A 21,562-nucleotide genomic window follows, 5' to 3' on the forward strand; every position below is an offset into this window, starting at 1 on the left:
GGGGGGGTCTCATTCTGTCACCCAGACTCACTACAGTCTCCACCTCTAGACTCAGGAAACCCTTCCACTTCCTGAATAACTAAGATTACAGGCATAAACCATCATGCCCAGTTAATTTTTTGATATTTTGTAGAGACGAGGTCTTGATATGTTGCCTAGGCTGATCTCAAGCAATTCTCCCACCTCAGCCTCCCAAAGTGCTGGGATTACAGTGTGAGCCACTGCGTCTAGCCCTGATGCCCTCTTTGTTCTAGTGCTGGGCAGGGAAGGGCTTGGGAACTTCCAAGTGATGGGGGAGGAGGTGGGGTACACATGCCAGAATGAAAGTCAAAAAGTCCTGTTGGTGCTGGTTGGTAGACAAAGGACAGAAGCATGAATTTCTCCCTCTCTCAGACCAGTCACGGCTTAGGAAAATCTGAAGGAATCAGGCACATCACTTTTAGTTGTTTTTTTTTTTAATTTTTAAATTTAATTTTAATTTAATTTTATTTTTTTGAGTTGGAGTCTCACTCTGTCGCCCAAATTGGAGTGCAGTGGCCGCTCCCAGCCACCGCAGCCTCGACCTGCTGGGCTCCGGCAATCCTTCCGCCTCAGCCTTCCAAGTAGCTGGAACTACAGGCGTGTGCTACCACACCTGGCTAATTTTTTGATTTATTGTAGAGATGAGGTCTCGCCAAGTTGCCCAGGCGGGTCTCGAACCCGCGGGCTCAGGTAATCCACTCACCTCAGCCTCCCAAAGGCATGGGATTACAGGCTGAGCCACCGAGCCCAGTTCACATCACTTTTAGGAGACAAGGGGACGAGACAGCAGAGGACCTCTCACAGCCCAGAACTGGGTGAAGCTCAGGGCATGTGTAGGGTCAAGTGGGAATCTACCTTGCTAGCCAGAGACAGGCAGGGGCGGGGGGCCCGCCGGGGACTCTCCAGCTTGACGATGCTGATGAATCCAGGCTCCAGGTTGTCGTCGTCACTGGCATTGCACAGGTACAGAGGATGGGACTGCAGAGAGAGAGCAGACAGACTTGGGTTAGGGAGGCTCTCCGGAGCAGGAGTGGACTACGGGAGCCAAGCACATCATTTTCTGGGAAGGTACCAGGCAGCCCTCTTGGTGCTATGAACGAGTGGGCCTTATTACTGGATTGCCTCATGGTAAGCTAGTAACTATTAGCCTCATTTCAGGGGTGCCAGGGCTAAGATGCAGGTAGGTGGGAGAAGATGGGGGAGAAGGGTGACCCAGAGGGGGCCTGAATGAAAAGCCTATTGCAAAGGAACTCCCACCACCTTCAAGCCCTGCTTCTCTCAACTGGACAGATGGAGAGGGTGTCTCTCCTGGCCCAGCCTCTCTTGCCCCCGATCCTTCCACCTGCTCCCCAAATCCCAGGCTAAGAGAATATCCGTGTGTGCCTGTATCAGTGTCCTTAGCATCTTGCCTCTCCTTGCTCCACGTGGCAGTGCTGGGTGTATCCTCTCTCCTTAGGGTGCCCCCAGGAGCTGCTGCCCTATAGATTCCCATCTCTCATTAGGCCTGTTCCTCTCACTCAGTGCTGCCTGGCTTCTCTCACAGTCTCCCTCTGCCTTGGCCCTATTCCCATCCTGGGATCAAGCAGGGTGCTGACAGGGAGAGGGGACTATATTGGGATAAGGCTTGGCTAGGACATTAGCCCTGAACAGCACAATTCCTAGGAGCTCATCCTGTCCCTGGGAATGATTCAGTGAAGGTGGAGGCAGCTCAGCCCATCTGCTCTGAGGGTGTGGCAAGCCCAGTCCAAGGCCCTGGGCCTCTCAGCCCACCTGGTGCTGAACAGTGACTAAAGGGAAGTGGGCCAATATGTGCTGACAGAAACCACAGGGATAAGACTGCCTTACTCTAACCCTCTTCTCATTCAAGGTGATTCTAATGCCCATTTGAATCTATTTTCTAATAAAATGTCAGACTGCTATGAGAACAAGTATGATTTATTTGGCCCTGGATAATCTACAGGCCAGGGACTCTTATATGGTGGAAACCCAATGTATCCTGGCAAGAAGGGAATTTCCTATAGGAGAGCTGTCTGTACTGCCCCCTCCACTGCTGTTGAAGTCTGAAGGACTTCCAGGAGGAACATCAGAGGAACCAGAGAGAATCTTGAATTTTAAAGATGTTTATGAAAATAATCACGCTGATGATGGATTTAAAAGCACAGTTACCCTCTGAAAGCACTTGCAGGCTATCTCCCTTGACTAGGTCACTGTAGCCCCTTGAACGTGGTAGGTTTTAAGTAAATAGGTTCTACCTTGCTTTGAATTGTATCCTTGGGAATAAAACTCTCTGGGCAAGGGGTATTGAGACAGGTGGGAGTTTCATTCTTGCTCCCAGAGTTCAAGGACTACTAGCCTGATGGTGATCAAGGGTTAGTGTTGGGAAGAAGGTTATACACCCCTTCCCCCAGAAAAAGGCTAGAGTATGAGGTTGGAGCTGTTCTCATTTCAGTGAAGCTGCAGTCCCTGTCTCAACAAATTCCATCAATCTGTCCATCTGTCCATGGATCCAACCATGCATCCATTCATTTCTCTGCTCTGCCAACACTGAAGGCTCCCTTAGTGCCAGGCACTGCATAATACATTAAGGAGTTAATCTCAAGAGAAGAGGCTCCTTGTCTTAAAGCAGCTCAGAAGACAAGCACGCAAACACGTTGTGCTGTGATGTTATGATGCAAGTATGTTCTAGGGTCTATGGAGGCACACAAGGTGGGGGACCACCAATCCCATATGGAAGGGCAGAGAAGTTTTCACAAAAGGTGACTTGAGAGCTTCCTTGGAGGCTGAATAGGTATGAGTTTACCACCAAAAGAGGGTGGGGTGGGAGGTACATTCTGGCAGAGAAAGCCGCCTATGCCCAGGCATGACACAAAGTGGAGATGGACTATGGGCAGTTAGGTCCACATGAAAGGGAAGGCAGGAGATGAGGCTGGAAAGATAGACAGGGTCAGGCCATGGGAGCAGAGACCACAGATATGCATTTGAGATGGATTCCTCTGGTGACTCCAGAGGAAAGTCTGGTGAGGGAAGGGGTCAGAAGTCAGTTGTCCCAACATAGCAAAAGATGCGAGGCCTTCCTACATGCTGGCAAATGACAACTATAGAAGCCTACTCTCAGCTTGCTCCTCACCCTGCTCCATGGTCTGCATTTCTCATGATGATCCAAGATGGCTTTCACTGGCCAGAGTGCCAACTGGGAGAGGGGAAGGTCACTTTGAAGCAGTGAAGTTCATAGAGAAGGATTTGCAAATTAAAATTTAACCAGCATTCTTCCCTAGGCCTTAGCAGGGAACCAGCATCTACAGAGGAGTGCTGTGCTGTAGGAACATCTGACAAGGTGAAAGGGAATAAAAATTGGTGTCACAATCACCAGGCTTGCCTGGTTCTGAGCTACAGAGGAAGGAATGAGAGGAAACAAACTATCAGTAAAGGCCTCTTACGTGCCAGGGTTTTAAAAGACATCTCACTATGAGGTAGGTGTTCTCATACCCACTTAAAGAAGAGAAACTTGAGGCTCAGAGAAGTCAACATCACACAAGATCAGAACTCAGCTCTGCCTGACTCATCTTCAGAGACAGGGAATTCCAAACGAACACAGAGTCAACCTTCCATTGTCCGTGCTAACAATAAGGTTGAAGACAGTAATAGTTTCCATTTACTGAGTAAATACTATGGGTCAGTGGTTGTTCTCAGCACTTTTGAGTATTAACTCTTCTCATCCTTGGTGTCTTTGGTCTTGGTGTTACATATATGCAGCCTAGTCTTCTCAAGAGCTCCAAACCCATTTCTGCCTGAAGAATCAACCTTACATGAGACACCTCAACTCGGCAAGTTCAAGTCTGAACTAATCATTCTATTCCTCAAAACTGTTCCCCCATGCTCCCTGTTTTAGGGACTGAAGCCACTATTCACCTATTACTCAAGTCAGATATTGTTAACCTAGACTTCTCTGTCTCCTTCACCCCCCGGCCACCAATGGCCAATCAATCACCACATTCTAACAAGACTACTTCCTACATATTTCTCTGAGATGTTCTCTTTCTTCCTCACTATGGCGATTCTAATACAGGCATCATTGCTATCCTGATTTATTGAAATAACCTCCCACCTAGGGTCACTTCACCCCAATCAGTTCTTTCCATGGCAGCCAAAATGGTCTAAAATGTTAACTTGAGCATGTTACTCTTCAACGGAAAGCTCCCACAAGGCTCCCACAAAGCTGTTGGAATAAAGTCTGCGCTTGTAAACATAGCTTTTAAGGCTCTGCCTTCATGCCTTGCCTCACAGCTTAACACTTCCTTCCCAAATCTCTTCCCCACTTGCAACCCATGCTCTTGGCACTTTTGGCAATCGCTGCTCTGTCCGGCATTTCCTAACCATAGACTTATCCCATTGTATTCTGACTGTCTGCTTACTTCCCTCTCTCCCTGCCCCAAGACTATGGCTGAGCCTGGGCTGTCCTCTTCAGTGCCTACTACATTGTGGGTACTCCATCAGTATTTGTTGATTAAATACTGAAGTCTACAACCAGGTAATTGGTAGTTAATTACAAAGAAGACAAGACAAAGCACACCAAAACCTGATCATGGTTGCTTTGGGAGGGGCATTAGAGAAGGAGTGGTAAGGAGGGACTTTGGTATTTGATTTGAATACTACAATCAAGGATAATATGTTCAGATATGAATTTGAGTTTGTTTACTGCTGTTGAAGAGGAATAAAAAAGAATAAGAACTTATAGTTTGTTCCGTCTTTCCCTTGCTTCTATTCCAAGAAAGTAATTTCACCTTCTTTTCCTAGGCTCAGGGGCATTTGCCAGAAGCAAATGTTGCTTAAAGACCTCCCTTCCTGGCTTTTGTGAAAAACTGAACACATGGAGGAAGTGTGTGTCCTGAAAAGAGTGTGGTTGCAGTAGGGGTCAGAGTCTCTAAACCAGGAAGAATGGAGGGAGAGGTCTGGGGACATGCCTAGTAGTGGGAATCTACAGTCTGTGCCCAGAATGGGTGGGCCCCTGGAGAATGGCCGAATGGTAGATGCTGGGCTGGACCCTGGCAGAAATAATGTGCCTGTGTAGATTTCAAGGGAATACTTGTTTTACTTGTGTTTGGACAATGGATATACTTGTGGTGACCAATATGGATAAATATCAGAGGGGTCTCCAGGATAATTTAGTTTCCATAAAACTCTGGATATTTTGTGCTACTCTGTAAGAAGCTCCCCCCAAAACAAATTACTATTCAACTAATGGGATAGGACCTTGGAGTTAGATTTGATAAAAATGAAAATGAAATAGTACAATATTTCTTATACAGTTATATTTGTGGCATGAGAACCATGCTCACTATACTTTTGTATAGTTTGACTCTTTTATAACGAGAATTTTTCAAGTATTCTCAAATTAAAAATAACAAAACAGGCATTCACACGGGGCTCCTGTTCGTTATCTAGCAAGGCAGTGTTAATATTCCTTGGGTTATAACACAGGGGCTGGCTTTGCCCCCTCTTCCAGGGAATTTTCAGTCAGGAAGAGGGCTCCTGAGGAGAAAACAGACCCAAATGCCTATCTCCTTGGGATGCAAGGTCTCCTAATAATGAAGATGCAAACATGATTTCCACATTGGGCCCCCTGTCCTCTGAGTGACACCGGGCAAGAGAAATGAACTTGAGGGATGTGGGGAGGGTGGGGCTGGGGAGGGCTCACGGAAACTTGGTGAGTTTGAGGACTGGTAGTTTGTGTCTTCTTGAAATGCCAGGAGTTGGGACGTCCCTGTCTCACAGGCTGCCACGAGGGGCAGATTATTCTCCTGGTCCAGGTCATTCTGACTCAGAATTCAGCCCTGCACACATATTTTATACCCTTACATATAGATGTGTGAACTGTCCTTTGATGGAGTGTATTGTATTTCATATTCTTGAATCTGTTCTCCCTCTGTCTTCCTTTCTTCAACATATTTGTTCTGATACCCCCTCTCTCCAGACAGACCCAAATCTCAAATTCTGACTCTTTCATTTACCTGTGTGACCTTGGGCAAGTTATTTAACTTTTCTGAGCTTCATATTGCTCATCTTCAGAATGGGAACAAAAATGCCTCCTGATTACTGTAAAGACTGGAGATAATGGATAAAAGTGCTTATCCCAGAGCCCGACACTCAGTAAGTGCTCATTTAATGAGAACTGTTTTTATTACTGTATCTGTAACAATAAAATTTTTCTTATTCCTGGAAGGGACAAAGGCCTTTCTGACTCCTTCCTCCCTTGGTAATCAATGGTGCTAAATGCCAGCATTCTGCAAGTCTGGGACAGCTCATTATCCACGGTCACTTCCCTCCTGTTCTTAGTCCTCCAAACCCCACTGAACAAGCTCTTCCAGTTCCAAGCCGGTCTCTTCCCATGAAGAAAACCATGTGATCTCGTTACCTCCTTACAAAGGGCATTCCAGGGCTCAACTTAATGCTGGTCTTACTTTATCCATGGCATCTCCTCCTCTTGGGGTGTGTGCCTTTGCAAGTAACTCCTTACTGCCTCCTGTTTCCCAGACACTTTCCTGTCTCTACCTCTGCTGCAATCATCTTAGTTCTCTGATTTCATGTACAGACCTTCACCCAGGCCTTGGACAGGTAACTTTACTGCCTTCTACAATTTTGCCTTTGTAATCAGGAACATTGGCCAGGCTTCAAAGGCACCCTTCTCCCCATTTCCTCTTTCCAGATTTCATAGTCATCCTCTACTGTGCAACCTTCATTACCTGAACTTAGAACTACTTGACTTCTATCTCAGGCAGCAGGACACACCAGCATCATCAAGTAAAGCTCCTGCAGCAAGGGGGATGGGGAAGAAACGAACTGGCCTGAAGTTGCTGCTTCCGGATCCCAGCACCAGAAGAACCTCTGCTGAGGCCCAGTTTGGTCACCTTGCTCTGTAGTGAAAGAGGTCAGTGCTGACATTTACTGGTTGGGTCCTAGCCATGACTGTTCAGGCTTGGATTTAGACAGCCCTAGACCTCTTTCCTATGTCCATATGAACCTGTCACTATGTCTCAAGATGGCTGAGCTTCCTAATGAATTAAGTTGGGGGGAGGCTGGGGAATTTTCAAGAGGAGTCTTTACCAATTTTGTTCAAACTTTTTTTTTTAACAATAAAAGTGCATTCCTGTTTCACTGCATAACTTTTTAAGCCACCAAAGAAAATAGTGTCAGTGGGGAGAGCAAAACATAACCTTAGGTCATCCGATGGGAGCGAACCCAAGCAGAGGATGAATGAAAAGGCCTCTAATGTTTCTTACTTGATCCAGGAAATCTCACTGGAGTACGGGGTGCTGGTGAGCAAGAAAATTGACAAGAGCAGCACAGAAATGATGTTCTAGAAGTGAAGAGCAAGAAGGGTATGCTCATCAAAAGCCCAGTTTGGGGCTTTACATATCATAGAACCTTAGTATTTGGTGAAAGAATGAATAAAACTTTATTTGAATCCAGTTGTCACATAGTTTATAAAAGAAATGTGAATTGCTAACAACTCAGCCTGGTTCACACCTAAAAAGGACTGTCAAAACTTGCTTTACAGAGATAGGAAAGTAGGACTCAAATTATGACTGCCCACGCTCGAACAACTAGTTAGAGGAGGCTGAGGTCTCTTAAATGCAATCCCAGTGCTCTTGCCATGTGGCCTCCAGATACATAAGTTGGGAAGGTATTAGCTGAATATTACAGTGAATATTAGCTGAATATTACAGTGCCTGAGATTGGGATGGAAGACTTTAGGACCCCCATTTCTAGAATTTTCAAGCTTGAATCACTCTTCACAAGGCAGAAACAGGGTCTGCCTGCTCCTTTTGCCCTTTCTGTCTCCCGAGCTCAGCTTCCTTCCTCTCCTCTAAGGTTTATCTCATCTCTTCTCCTAGCCACAACAAAGGCAGCCAGTCCCAGACACTGCTCAGAGATGCTTTCCCAGTGAACAGTCCCTGTTTGTTTAGATGAGAAAGGTGTGTCCTGAAATTAGAGGTCATAGAAGCTCAGACTACCATTTTCTTTACTCTCTCACCCCACGTTAAAGGACTATATTCTTCAATTTCAAAATTCACCTATCCTCATCTCAGACAGCCTTGAATTCCATGACAATCTCTTCACATGCAAATGACCACATGCTAGGGTTCTCCTGACCCCAAGCCAGAGGCCTGGCAGCTATGGATGGGTGATTCACAAAGCCATAAGCACACTCATAAGCAGGCAGAAGAAAGTGAAGAGAAAGAAGAGCTAATATCTGAGTTGTTTTTGGAATAAAGTGATATCAGAGAAGAAAGCTTATTTGGCAGTAATCAGAGAGAAGAAAAAAAAAAAGTCTCAGCCACCCAGGAAGTACAGCTTTTATATCCTTATATTCTTATATAGACACAGATTTTGTTCTGACCCAGTCCAGAAAGACCTCTAGCTGCAGGGGCACTAGGAGTTAAACATGAAGTTAGTAACCAAGAGGAAGCCCATCAAATATCATTTTAGTTATATCAGGGATCTTTGGAAGGCAGGTTATGAAATAGAATACCAAGTTCTGAGGCCTAAGAAGATCAAGACCTTAAAACAGCAGTCGCCAACCTTTTTAGCATCAGGGACCAGTTTCAGGAAAGACAATTTTTCCATGGACCGTGCAGCGGGTGGAGGGATCATCAGGCATTAGATTCTCATATGGAGGGGGCAACCTAGATTCCTCGCATGTGCAGTTTACAATAGGGTGTACGCTCCTGAGAGCTCTGCTCACCTGCCTACCTCTTGTTGTGTGGCCTGATTCCTACCACTACTGGTCTGCGGCCCCGGGTTGGGGACCCCTGCCTTAAAAGATACCCCAGTCATGTGGTCTGGACTCCTTCTCTTCATTAGAGAACTCAGGGCTCAACCAACCAAAAATCCTCCTAAGAGGTCCAAAAAGGACAGCCGAGTTTGGGCAACTGTCCCGGGGAAGATCTTTCCACCCAAAGTGATCTGCATCCTACAGGAAGCACAACTGAGGTCCATCATTTAGCTAGGTCTTATCCAAAGATGTTCTCTGCAGAGAGGCTGAGGTCTTGACACAGATGGCAGTATGACCAGGGTTAATACCTAATACCCATTTTGTCCAGGGCCCTTCCGAGGCAAGGCCTTAATTCTTGCCACAATGAAATAGTTCACTGAATTCTCACACTTAACCTAACGTGCTATTTGTAAACAGCTTCGACACAGTCTGCTTTATGATTTTGCTGTTTCTGTTTCAACGAAAATCATGCCAGAGGTGGCAGGAATTTATAAACCTACTGGAAGCAGATAGTGTTTGTTTCTGAGTATTTAGGTTAAGATTTTAAAGCTTAAAAGTCCAAAGTCTAAGGCCAGACAGTCCCTGTAAAAAACACCAAAGAAACGAAACTTGCAGAAACCAAATCATTTATTTAAATATGCCAGAGGCCCATGGAGACTACCAGCAGAGCTACTTAAGCATTGCTAAGTTTGGTGATTTCAATGTGAAAGTGTGAAATGACTAAATTAACATGCTTACTTCACACATATGCCAGGTCTTTCAGGCTTAGTCTCCTGCTCAAAGGACATAGGGATCTCAAGTTGCCTTTCAAATTCTGCCCCATACTGCTGTCTTCCACAACTGGCTTACCTTGATGCTTATACCACCCTTTGAGGGCAGATATTATATCCAAATGGGCCAGTTCAACTAAATTTTCCATCCTCAGGTTTTACTTAGTACATTGTACATGGGGATGGGATGAAGCTATGGAGTCTGCTTGGCTGGTCCCAGTCCCCAGCTCCTGGGCAGTAGCACACAATATTGCATTTACATTGCAAGATGGAAAAAATATGGAGGATGGGCCTATGCCTCAATAAAGAACAATAAAGGGTCATAAGCGTAGTTGCACTTAGGAATTACATCAGGAGGAAAAGGACACAGTTATTCAAGCCATCAGCCAACTAAGATGCCCAGAGTCTCTCCTCAGAAGCCACTGGGGGGTTGAAATCAGACCAAGGAGGCTTCTGTTCAGAAGAGGCAACAGCCAGGAAAGGCTTGTGTTGGAGACAGCCCAAAGGCTCCAGCCTGACTGCTGACAGCCCTTTGACCACAGCTCTGAATCCTCATCCACGGAGTGGCCCTGGGGAAGAGGCCTGCTTTGGGGGGATTGTTTAATGATTTGCCAGCAAAGAACAAGACAAACAGACTGCTGGCAGCTGCCTGGATGCAATAGGAGAGTAGATTTTTATTCCCACCCACAGAGTAGCCTTTCAGGCAGGGGATTAAAGAAAAAGTGGGAGATGGCATTGGGAGATCCTGGGAGGGACTGCCATTTGGGGCTCAGCATTTCACTGGGTCTCTAGGGATGAGGCCTGGATATCTTGGCACTGGTGTCAGCTGATATTTCCATCCTCTGAATATTTTCATAATTCCTAATAGTACCATCTCTTGAGTGTCTAGGAACTAAAAAGTAAGATACCTAAATAGTCTTTTATAGCAGAATTCTAGGCATTAAAGAGAATGAAAGCAGAATAACACTTCATTTAGCTCTTAAATCTTTTATAGAAAAGTATGATGGGAAAGTAGGTTGGTTCTCTGCAAAATTCCTTTTCTATCTCTTCCCATGGGCCCTTCCCTATCTTCTTGGTTCTAAAGGAAAAAAAATGGTACCTCTCTTATCTTCTATGAACCAAAGACTTTAAGATCTTCAATACTACAGCTCTCTACCTCTTTTTATCCTTGAAGTCCCATCCCAGCCCTCAGTTCCCAGAATTAAACACTTTCCCCCATATAATATGTTCTCCTAAAGCCATCTATCTTTTTTACTCCCCCCCCCCCCCCCCCCCGCTGGAGTGCAGTGGCATGATCACAGCTCCCTGTAGCCTCAACCTCCTAGCTCAGGTGATCCTTCTGCCTCAGCCTCCCAAGTAGCTGAGACTACAGACAGGGTCACCATGCCCATCTAATTCTTTTACTTTTTGTCTTGCCATGTTGCCAAGGCTGGCCTCAAACTCCTGGACTTAAGCAATTCTCCCACCTGGCCTCCCAAAGTGCTGGGATGACAGGCATGAGCCACTGTACCCAGCTGATTCGAAATTCTTTTTTATTTATTTATTTATTTTAAAGATGTGGGGTACAATTCAGGGTTAGGTATACAAATGTTCGCTATGAAGGTACCTTTGTTGATGAGGCGTGCCCTCGCCTCCCCCAGCAGATTCCCACTACTGCCTGATTCAAAATTTTTAAATGACACTTACCTCTTACTGTCAGTCAATGTTCCAGTTTGACCCACCCTCTTACCCATTTCCTACAGCAGAAGCCTGCTTCTTAGTTCAATACAATGTGAGTCCTTTCCTCCTTCCTGCAAAGTGAGTCTGAGCTCCTCGAGGTCAGGGACTAGGTCTTACTCAACACTTGCATCATGTCAAGCACAGTAGATATTAAGAAAAATGTACGTTGCATCATCTCCTTTAATACACAGATGTGAGATAAAATAAATTTGGTGGTTTCCTTGTCATTTGATGAGGATATGATTACTTTCAGAGTTCTGCTTTCCCTTCAGAAACCTTCTGTATACCCCTGCAAGCTTACATTTTAAAGTCAGTTTTACAGTATTTTTTACTTCATCATAAGGCAGAGTTCTCTTCCTTCCTTTTTATCATCATGCCCAAATCTCCTCTATCACCCTGAACAAAACTCACTTCTTTCACAAGAACCTTCCTATTTAATAACTTGCCCCCAGATACTCTTACTGTCTCCCCTCGATATCAATATGCTGAGCTAAGCATAATCCTGAAGGAAACAACAGCCTCTCATCCCAAAGGAATGATTCCTGCTCTCAGAAGACTAAAATCTGAATGATTGTAGATCTACAACTGTGTCTGTAGACACACAGGGTCTTTTTTTTTTTTTTTTTTTTGAGTTGGAGTCTCACTCTGCTGCCCAGGCTAGAGCACACTGGCACGCTCCTGGCCACCGCAGCCTCGCCTCGATCTGCTGGGCAATCCTTCCGCCTCAGCCTTCCAAGTAACTGGAACTACAGACCACGCCGCCACACCCAGCTAATTTTTGTGATTTATTGTAGAGACGAGGTTTCACCAAGTTGTCCAGGTTGGTCTTGAACTTGCGGGCTCAGGCAATCCTCTCACCTGGGCCTCCCAACGTGCTGGGATTACAGGCTGAGCTACCACGTCCAGCCGACACACAGGGTCTTAAGGCCATTTGTCAGACAACACACACGGAATGGAAGCTCACAGAGAGCAGCACATAGATACTGGAAAACATGGAATGAAGGGGTAGACTAACTTGCTCTTGCTATGTTGCTTTGGAAGCATCTCTTGTCATTCTGGGCCCTTCAGTATATTTCCCAGATTTGATGGGAAGTTCTTTTGGGAGAAGTCATTTAGAGACTCCTAGAAACAATTTTGCTCAGCTTGTAATCCCACGCTTTGGGAGGCTGAGGTGAGTGGATTGCCTGCACCAGTGGGTTCGAGACTCACCTGGGCAACTTGGTGAGATCTCATCTCTACAATAAATCACAAAAATTAGCCGGGTGTGGTAGCGCGCACCTGTAGTTCTGACTACTTGGAAGGCTGAGGTGGAAGGATCGCCAGAGTCCAGCAGGTCGAGGCTGTGGTGGCCAGGAGCATGCCACTGCACTCCAGTCTGGGTGACAGAGTGAGACTCTACCTCAAAAAAAAAAAAAAATCTCTGTAGTATCAACTGAAAGAAACTCTTGCTCCCCACTGGCTTTAGGCTGTTGTGCTAGCTGAGTGTCTTTGGTGAACTTCAGTCCCTAACAAGATTTTATGAGGATTTGACCCAGTGATCTGTGTGGAAAAACTTGGGAAAACGTAGTCAATTTACTCTCAATAGTATTCCATATCTTTTCGGAGTGAGCCTTTCTTCTTACCTTTAGAGGATGAGAGCTGAATTACATTTCTTTTCTCTGTCCTTTATACCTTGGAAAGTTGATGTAACTGAAGTCCAAGTTTTGAAGGCTTCAGCTGATAGCAGCACCTGGTTTTGTCCCAGCTTCCCGGTGGCCTGAGCAGCTCCCCAGCCCACCCTGCCCCTTGGTGCATATGGAGGCCACCTCGTGCCAAAGGCAGTTGTATGTCCAAATATTCCAAACATCCCCTGACTTGCACTTTGTGAACTATGAGCTCTTTGTTACTTCCTAATTGCTCAAACCTCTTTATTTTTCTTGCTAAGCACAGATAGTAAGAGATACGAAAAGATAATCAAAGTGCTGATAAATGGAAGAGGAATCTTCTCAGTTATCAAGTTGGCTCTGCTGAAAAGAAGATCCTGTTTGCATTTGTCAGGAGGTTCGGGGAGGTGCCATCACCAGACAGAGTGGGTAAGGGAAGTACTTAGAGAGTTAGGGAGGGGAGCCAAATTCCTGGGTTGAGGGTTCACAGGGCAATGAGGATCAATAGCAGCACTTTTGACTTGTACACTGTTATCAAAAGGACACTACCCTTTGTCCTTTTTATTTTTACTCTGCTAATACAACCCTTCACCCTAAATTAAGATTATTATTCAGCTTTGATGTTGCATTTTATATTAGCAAAGTGTTTTATAATCCTTCATTAGCAATTTTATTCTCCCTTTATTAGCACCACCCATTTCACAAATTAGGTAACTGAGGCTTGAAGAGACAATGCAATGCATATTGCATATTGTGACCTGAATTCTGGGCATGGATTTCACATACTAAATCTAATGATGGGAAACTTGACAGACCACAGGAAGGAGCATAGAGTGAAAGAATAGTAGCACTGAAATTACAAGAGCTTTCTTGGAAAGTAAACCTCCAAAGATTTAGTGAAAGACTTCAAATTTTTACTTTATTTTACTGGCAGTAAAATGAAGGTCTCCCACTAGCTTAAATTTAAAATGTGACCATCAAAACACATCTTAACAGGAAAACAGTTCTCTTGATTGCCCAATTTCCTCTATAACAGAATTGAAAACAGACAGAAAAAAGATGTGTCTGAACTTTAATGGTGTCAATTGTTTCCCAAGAAAGGGACTGATGCTAAAGCAGGACAAATATCCCTCAATTACTTTTAACCCACTGAGTATCCTTCTCAACTCCTTCTACTTGACGTTCATGACAGGATGCTATTCCAATTTTCCTTTTTTCTCTTCATCTCCTCATTCAAATATAAGTGTTTCCTAAAGTTATATTCTCTGATCTCTGTTATCTTTCTTCTGGAGTTCTTATTCACTCCGATATCTTCAATGATGATTCCCAAATTGGTTTCCAGTGTCAAATTCTCCTGTACTTCAAAAGGCATTTTAGACATTATATCTTTATAGTCCTACTGGTACCTCAAACTTACATATACCAAGCCTAAATATCATCTTCTCCCCACACTCCATCCTATACCAATAACCTCCTCTTAAGTTACCTGTTTTAGTGAATGACACCACCATTTTCCTAGAGACTCAGGTGGAGCACCTCAGAGTCATTATGACTTTTCCTCCCTGTATCCAGTCACCTACTTTTCTGTGTCTCTGGAGTCTGACCATTACTATATCATTGTAAGAACAATCTTCCTAAACACAGCACTGATCATAACATTATCCTATTTAAATACTACCAGTGGCTATCCACTGTCTTCTAAATTAAATTTAAATTCCTTAGCCCATCAAATCAAGGCTTTAGTGCTCTGCACTGGCTTTGGCGTCAGAGTTCACATTTCAACTCTATCACTTCCAAGCTGTGGGTAACCTAAACCTCTCTGAGTCTTCATTTTAAAAAAATGGAGACACCACCACCTACCCAAGAAGAAGATCATTGTAAAGATGACATGAAATAACACATTTAAAGTACCAGCAGTTCCTGCACATAGCACACATTCAAAAAGTATTCATTCTTTCCCTGTCCTCTACTTTTCCAACTGTATCCCTACTTCTCTCCTCAATGTACTAGACTGCTTGTCCAAACCAAACTGTATTACTCACTATTCTCTCACACTTTCTTGGAATGCCTATTACTCCTGTTCTGTGATTTATTCAAATCCTAATTATCCTCCAAGGACAAATGTGTATGTTACCTCTTCTTCATCTGAAATGCCCCAAACATCTTGTTTATTTCTATCTATTGTATGGTACTTTTAACCTTCTGCTCTATATACTTACCTATTAAATTAGGGGCAGGGGCTTCTTTATAGCCCATATAGCACAATGCCCTAACATAACAGGCAATCAATAAATGTGTGCTGAATTAATATTGAAAGCTTGAGCTTTTGGTATCCCAAGAGTCCATATGTTTGTGATTCAGACTTCACACTGAGCACTCTTTAGAAACAATGTCTGGAGGGATATCAGAATTTCAAACAACTTTAACAGAGAAGCTGAGTCAGTCTGGGATTAAATTCAATCCTAGTTCAACCAAAAGGAATTGCCTGGACCCCGTTCCTGCTTGAGGAGATATCATAATTTGGCAACATACGTGAGGTATAGAAACTCATTTAAATGCATTTAAATGAGAACATATTTGCCTTTGGAATGAGCAAGCTACAGTACGCACTACCTATAAAAATCAACTACTATTAGGATGATAGTAACAATGGCTTCACTGGTAACGAAAGGAGATCTAAAACACCAGTTGGTTTCATAGGTTCTGAACGTGGCTCAGCAAAGATGAAACCATATCTTGCTTTGGCTTTCATCCAATACATTTCCTCTTGGCCCACTTAGCAAATGGGTAATTAAATGACATCAGCCACCACGGGTGGCTGGAACATAAGGTGGCTTCATGGTGCCATATAATGTGGCACCAAGTTTCTGAATCACCAACCACAGGTACATCGACTCTTCCCACCACCACACAGTCCCTTCCATAAAACCACTTTATCTGATATTTCTGTTGACACAGTGACTGTGCTTCAGGCACTTTCCTTTGCTTCTTCTTAGTGTTTGTTCGGGTGGGTACTTCTGTGCAGATGCCTGTAAATGTGTTCTTAGGGTGCAAGAGCAGCCACTCAGTCATCAGGATATGCTTTTGTCTTTAGGTAGGTTTACCTCAAAAAGTATATCCAATTGCTAAACCAACACCAACCTTAAATACTTCAGAGGTTGAACCCTCTTCCTAGCCAAATACTTAACTGCTAGAGTTGCTGTATGTCATTAAATTGATCCTTAGCCTGGGCATTACCAGTCCTGTTTCTGAAGCTATTTTTCTCCCTAAAATAACAGCTGCTACAGTTTTTCCAAAACCCTTTAAAACAGGGATAATCAACAGCCTAAGTGATCCTTATCAAGATACAGGGAATCACCAGATGTAACTACTGAGTACAATGCTGGATGGGCAGAGATTTTCCCCACAGGTATATCAAAATGGGCCTGAAATATAGACTCTTAATTGGAAAGTACTTGATGAGCACCTATCTTCTTCCCAAAATTGTGTTAGGTCCAACCCAGGAGTTACAGTCTCATTAGGAAGATAACATATACACATATACACAAAGTAAATGGTGGTGAGATATATTATATATGATAAATGGAAGAGTATACAGTGCTACATTATGTGGTACAGCCAATATGTCCTATAGAATTTGTGAAAGAGATAGTTTTTTGGTTTTTTTTGAGTTGGAGTCCCACTCCTTCACCCAGGCTGGAGTGCAGTGGCATACTCACAGTCACCCCAGTGTCGAGCTGCTGGGCTTCAGTGATCCTTCCGCCTCAGCCTTCCAAGTAGCTGGAATTACAGGTGTGTGCTACCACGCCCGGCTAATTTTTTATTTATAGTAGAGACAAGGTCTTGCCAAGTTGCCTGGGCTAGTCTTGAACCTGCGGGCTCAGGCAATCCACTCACCTTGGCCTCCAAAACTGCTGGGATTATAGTCTGAGCCACTGATCCCAGCCGAGAGATAGATCTTAAGCTAGCACTTAAAGAGGACAAGAATTGGATAGGAGAAAAATAGTCACACAAAATAAGCAGGATCTGGTCCACTGGCATCTGTCAAGTGAATTTTTGGAACTTTTGAGCTATATCCTTAAGAAGAAACAAAGAGCTAGGTAAGAGAAAAAGTGAGGTTCTTGACCAGTTTCTCTCAAGCATTTAACATACAAGAAACTTGACTAACAAAAAATTGATCTGCAAACAGAGTTTGGATAGCTGAGGTAAAATCAAATTATGGAGGCTACTGAATGCAAGTTAGAGCTTGCATGCATATGTGAAAAAGGAATCACCCAAAGTTCTTAAGCAAGAGGATCTCATTTTCAAAACAGTATTTTAAGCAGAATAATTTAGTAGCAAAGTAAAACTAGAGTGGAATGAAGAGAAAATGGGTAGGAAAATCAATCAGAGAGCTGGTCTAGTAGTTTAGTTTTGGTATGATGAAAGCTTGAACTCTGGTGGTAACAGGTAAAAGGAGAAGGAATGAATCACAGAAATTAGAATATGAAGAAAGTGTTGAAAGTACTTGCTGACAGACTGGAGTACAGGGATGAAGGAAAGGGAGGAGTTACAAATTCTAAACTTGGAGAATTGGAAAAAAAGATGTTACACTAACAAGAGGGGGGAATTGGAAAAACAAGTCAGTTGTGAGCTGGGAAAATTTAAGTCAGTTTTAGTAATACTAAATTAGAGATGAACATTTACATCCTATAGGCATTTTGAAATAAGAATTGCAGTTTGAGTGGCAAGCCCTCTAAAACTGATTCTGACGTATGCTAACATTTGTGGACCCTTGATATAGAGAGCCAAAACAATTCTAGGCACTCTCATGGCGAACTCCTGTAGAAACCTGTTGTATACCTTATTTGGCAGTTTCCCTACCACATGTGGAAGGAGAGCAACCAGGGTGGGAAGCCAAAATTCAGAGGGATAATTTCCCAAAAGACAGATTACTCTAAATTCAGGTAGAAGAACAAGGGCTTTCTCCATTATTTCCTCATCATATCAAACCTGCATGTGACCTCAGAATTAACCAGGGCATTGAATCGAGCAAATTACATAGCATGTCTCAAAGCTTCCTTGTACAAGTATCTTAAAAATTCTGTATTTCTACAAATCTACTATGTACATATGACCTAATGCATGCTTTCAAACAGCCAATCTCCTGTTTACCGTGAACAAATAAGAATGCTGAACAAATGGTAAAGAAACTTGATTTTGTTTACTAAAGCCTCTATTCTTCTAAAGGGTCTGATTTCTTTTTAAGATTGAGTTACCGCTTTTTTCCATGAAGTAGAGGAAATAATTAGTTGTCTTACATGAAAGAAAGCATACTCTGCTCATCCCCTGCAAGGGGGTGAATCAGAAGCAAAGAACATAATGGGCTGCAAGGCTGCACATCCTCAAGCTCTGCCTTCTCTTTTATTTTATTCATGTTCTTCCAAAGCTACGCAAGGAAAACCCAGAAGGTGCGAAAGAGATAAACTCCAAATCTGAAGTGTGTAAAGGGAATGACAGGGTGACCCCGAAAGCTGAGTTTTGTTTTGAAAAACAAAACAAAGAAAACAGAAGGCATGAGATCAGAGCTTTCTAAATGGTAAATTATAAGGGCCTCAGTCAAGTTATGTAAGGCAGACCTCCCCCCCAACAAATGTCTCATGTCTCTATCATTTTCCTTCAATTTAAGAAGTGAAGCAAATATTAAGATATTGTTTTGTAGAGGAAAAGAGTCTAGCTGCTTTACATTTTGGATTCTGGGACAAAACCTGAAACTTTATGATTACCCTGATTTAAAATCCACGGCCAATTCTAAATTCTGTTCCTGTGCTATCTGGGACAAACTGTTTCAGCAACAGTAGCCTTAAAACTAATGTAAGCATCATTAAAATATTAATCAGAATAGGGTCTTCTGCATTTAAGATGCTTAGAGTTAGCCAGGCTCAGTGGCTCAGCCTGTAATCCCATGCTTTGGGAGGCTGAGATGAGTGGATTGCCTGAGCCCACGGGTTCAAGCCCCACCTGGGCAACTTGGCGAGACCTCATCTCTACAATAAATCAAAAACATTAGCCAGGCATGGTAGCGCGCGCCTGTAGTTCCAGTTACTTGGAAGGCTGAGGCAGAAGGATCACTGGAGCCCAGTAGGTCGAGGCTGCGGTGGCCAGAAGTGTGCCACTGCATTCCAGTCTGGGTGACAGAGTAAGACTCCAACTCAAAAAAAAAAGATGCTTAGAGTTAAGTGTAAGTGGTGCTTGGTTTTCCTGCACCATCCTTTGATAGAATACCTAATAGGAAAACGAGTCTTATAATTCCACCTTAGCCAAATTTTAGCTCATCAGATAAATTCTAAAAGAGATTTACTAAGTGCCTAGAACACTTAATATCACCTAGCAAAATTAGCAATTTCATGGAAAGGGCAAAAGAAGATGGGTGAAAAACGTAAGAGAAAAAAAGCAATTTTTAAAAAAAGGGCTGAACAAACATTTTTTTTAATGGAATGGAAAGGAGTTTCCTTGATCACTCATTCACACTGCAGTTGTCTCTCATGGTAAACTCCTGTAGAAATCTGTTGTACACCTTTTTTGGCACTGATTATAAACCCTCACAATGGAGTTATCTCTAGTATATATCTAGTTTTATCTTAAGGTCTCAGTTAGTAAGCACCTCGAGGGCAGGAATGTTTGTTTCCTATGCTCCTATGGGCCCTCTCCGGGCACTAGGGTCTAGAGACATTGAATAACTGTAAAGCATGTCTCACACTGAGGACCAAACTTAGAAAGCATCAATGTGGAATAGAGCGGCAAAGGGAAATGGTGAGGGTGAGGTTGCAAAGTTTTCAGACATAAGTGTGCATTGGAAAACTGAGCTGAAAAATGAAATTTCCAATTCCAGATGATAATTCCTTCCCCACTATTTATTTCTGGTCAGGGTTGTTGTTTTCTTCTGCTTCTTCTTCTTCTTCTTTCCCTGCCTTTTCTCTTTCCAGCATCAGCCAGGTGCAGAACAAAAGGAAACTAATGATTTAGTTATTGCTCCACTGCTGAAAGTCTGAAAGTCAGTCATTTGGAGCAGGTTCCATTGTATGTCCCTGCAGTTCTTGGGCCTTGGAAACTGTGCACAGAGCACTGTGGCTCCAATCACCACAGTGGGGGCCAATGCTGGACGCTTGGCTTCTGAGCGAGAGAGATGAAAGGGTTCTTCTAATGTAATAACTGACGGCCTCTCAGGGCCGTTTGAACTGTTTACAGACTGAGTTAACGATTACAGGCAATGTGTATCTTGGCCAGGTGCCCAAAATTCTTACCCACCCGTCAGATATTATCAAAGAGCCCTTCCATGCCTGGCTGGAGTCCTTCCAAAGCACCTCACAGAGAGGCCGACACAAAAGGAGTGTTCAGAATATTCTCTCTCTCTCTCTCTCTCTCTCTCTCTCTCTCTCTCTCTCTCTCTCGCTCTCTCGCTCTCTCGCTCTTTCTCTCTCCCGAGGCCAGAGCAAGAAAGTCAGAGTATCAGCCATGAATTAGGTGCTGAGGACGCTGAGTTTTCAGGACCGCTCAGGACTGGGGAAAGGGTCAAGGTCAGTATGAGGGCCTGGAGAACCAGATTCCTTTCAAAGCAGTTTAGGAGGTGTAGGTAAGAGTCTTTATAGCTGGTAGCTAGAGGATGGGGGTAGGGAAACAAGACCCTTGAGATGAAACATGATGCGGCAAGCAGCCACTAAGACAACAGATCTGTAAGAATGGACTTCTTATGGGGCAGTGGACAGAGGAGGGAGAAAGTATACAAGGGTAATGCACAAGCCGTAAAAGAACATCAACTTAAGGACAGGACATAATGGGAAACTTCAAAAATAAAGTAGGAGATGTTGAGAAAAATACTTTTTTACTAGGATGAGTCCCAAGAGACTGAATAGTACCTGTCTGAGAATTATTAAAATGTTTTCCACACCGGGATCGGTGGCTCAGCCTGTAATCCCGCGCTTTGTGCTTTGGGAGGCCGAGGTGAGTGAATTGCCTGAGCCCGCGGGTTCGAGACCCGCCTGGGCAACTTGGCGAGACCTCATCTCTACAATAAATTTTTAAAAATTAGCCAGGTGTGGTAGCGCGCATCTGTAGTTCCAGCTACTTGGAAGGCTGAGGTGGAAGGATTGCCAGAGCCCAGCAGGTCAAGGCTGCAGTGGCTGGGCGCGGCCACTGCACTCCAGTCTGGGCGACTGAGTGAGACTTCAACTCAAAAAACAAAATGCTTACCACATAAATACACACTTAGTATTAGTCATGAGATATGATAGGAAACCATCTAGTTTATGACTGAAAAATGAATTTATCACCAATAATGCTAGAAGAGCTTTCTAGGGACACAAATATTAAAGGGCACCTAAGCCAGGGAACACTGAATTGAGCTATTACTTAATTATATGCTAACTTATGGACTCCAAAGGAAGAGGGTGGTTTTTACTCTTTTCTGGGATCACAAAATGCTCTCACAAGAAAAATTGACAACAATGGGAGAAATTCATGCTCTTTTATCTATATATGAATATAATAGTCATTACATTGTTTCCTTGAAGCTTGAACGTGGTTGTTTTATTCTCCTGTCCTGACTTGCTAGATAATGTCGCTATTATGGAGCAGCTGGTGGCTCACCCTGTGTAGTG

At 43.7% G+C, this 21,562-nt stretch overlaps 1 protein-coding gene across 3 annotated transcripts in view; it reads right to left on the minus strand.

The window, feature by feature from the left end:
- RNF43 (ring finger protein 43) overlaps positions 1-21,562 on the minus strand; it is a 63,594-nt gene that overhangs the window by 16,333 nt on the left and 25,699 nt on the right. For all 3 annotated transcript variants that reach the window (XM_008057673.2, XM_008057672.2, XM_008057676.2), the window contains one exon: positions 877-999. In XM_008057673.2, the coding sequence (XP_008055864.1) occupies positions 877-999 (123 nt within the window). The remainder of the gene's footprint in view (positions 1-876; positions 1,000-21,562) is intronic.

This window comes from Carlito syrichta, unplaced genomic scaffold (assembly GCF_000164805.1).
Source record: "Carlito syrichta isolate Samal-C Ts95f unplaced genomic scaffold, Tarsius_syrichta-2.0.1 Scaffold303105, whole genome shotgun sequence".
Classification (NCBI taxonomy): domain Eukaryota; kingdom Metazoa; phylum Chordata; class Mammalia; order Primates; family Tarsiidae; genus Carlito; species Carlito syrichta.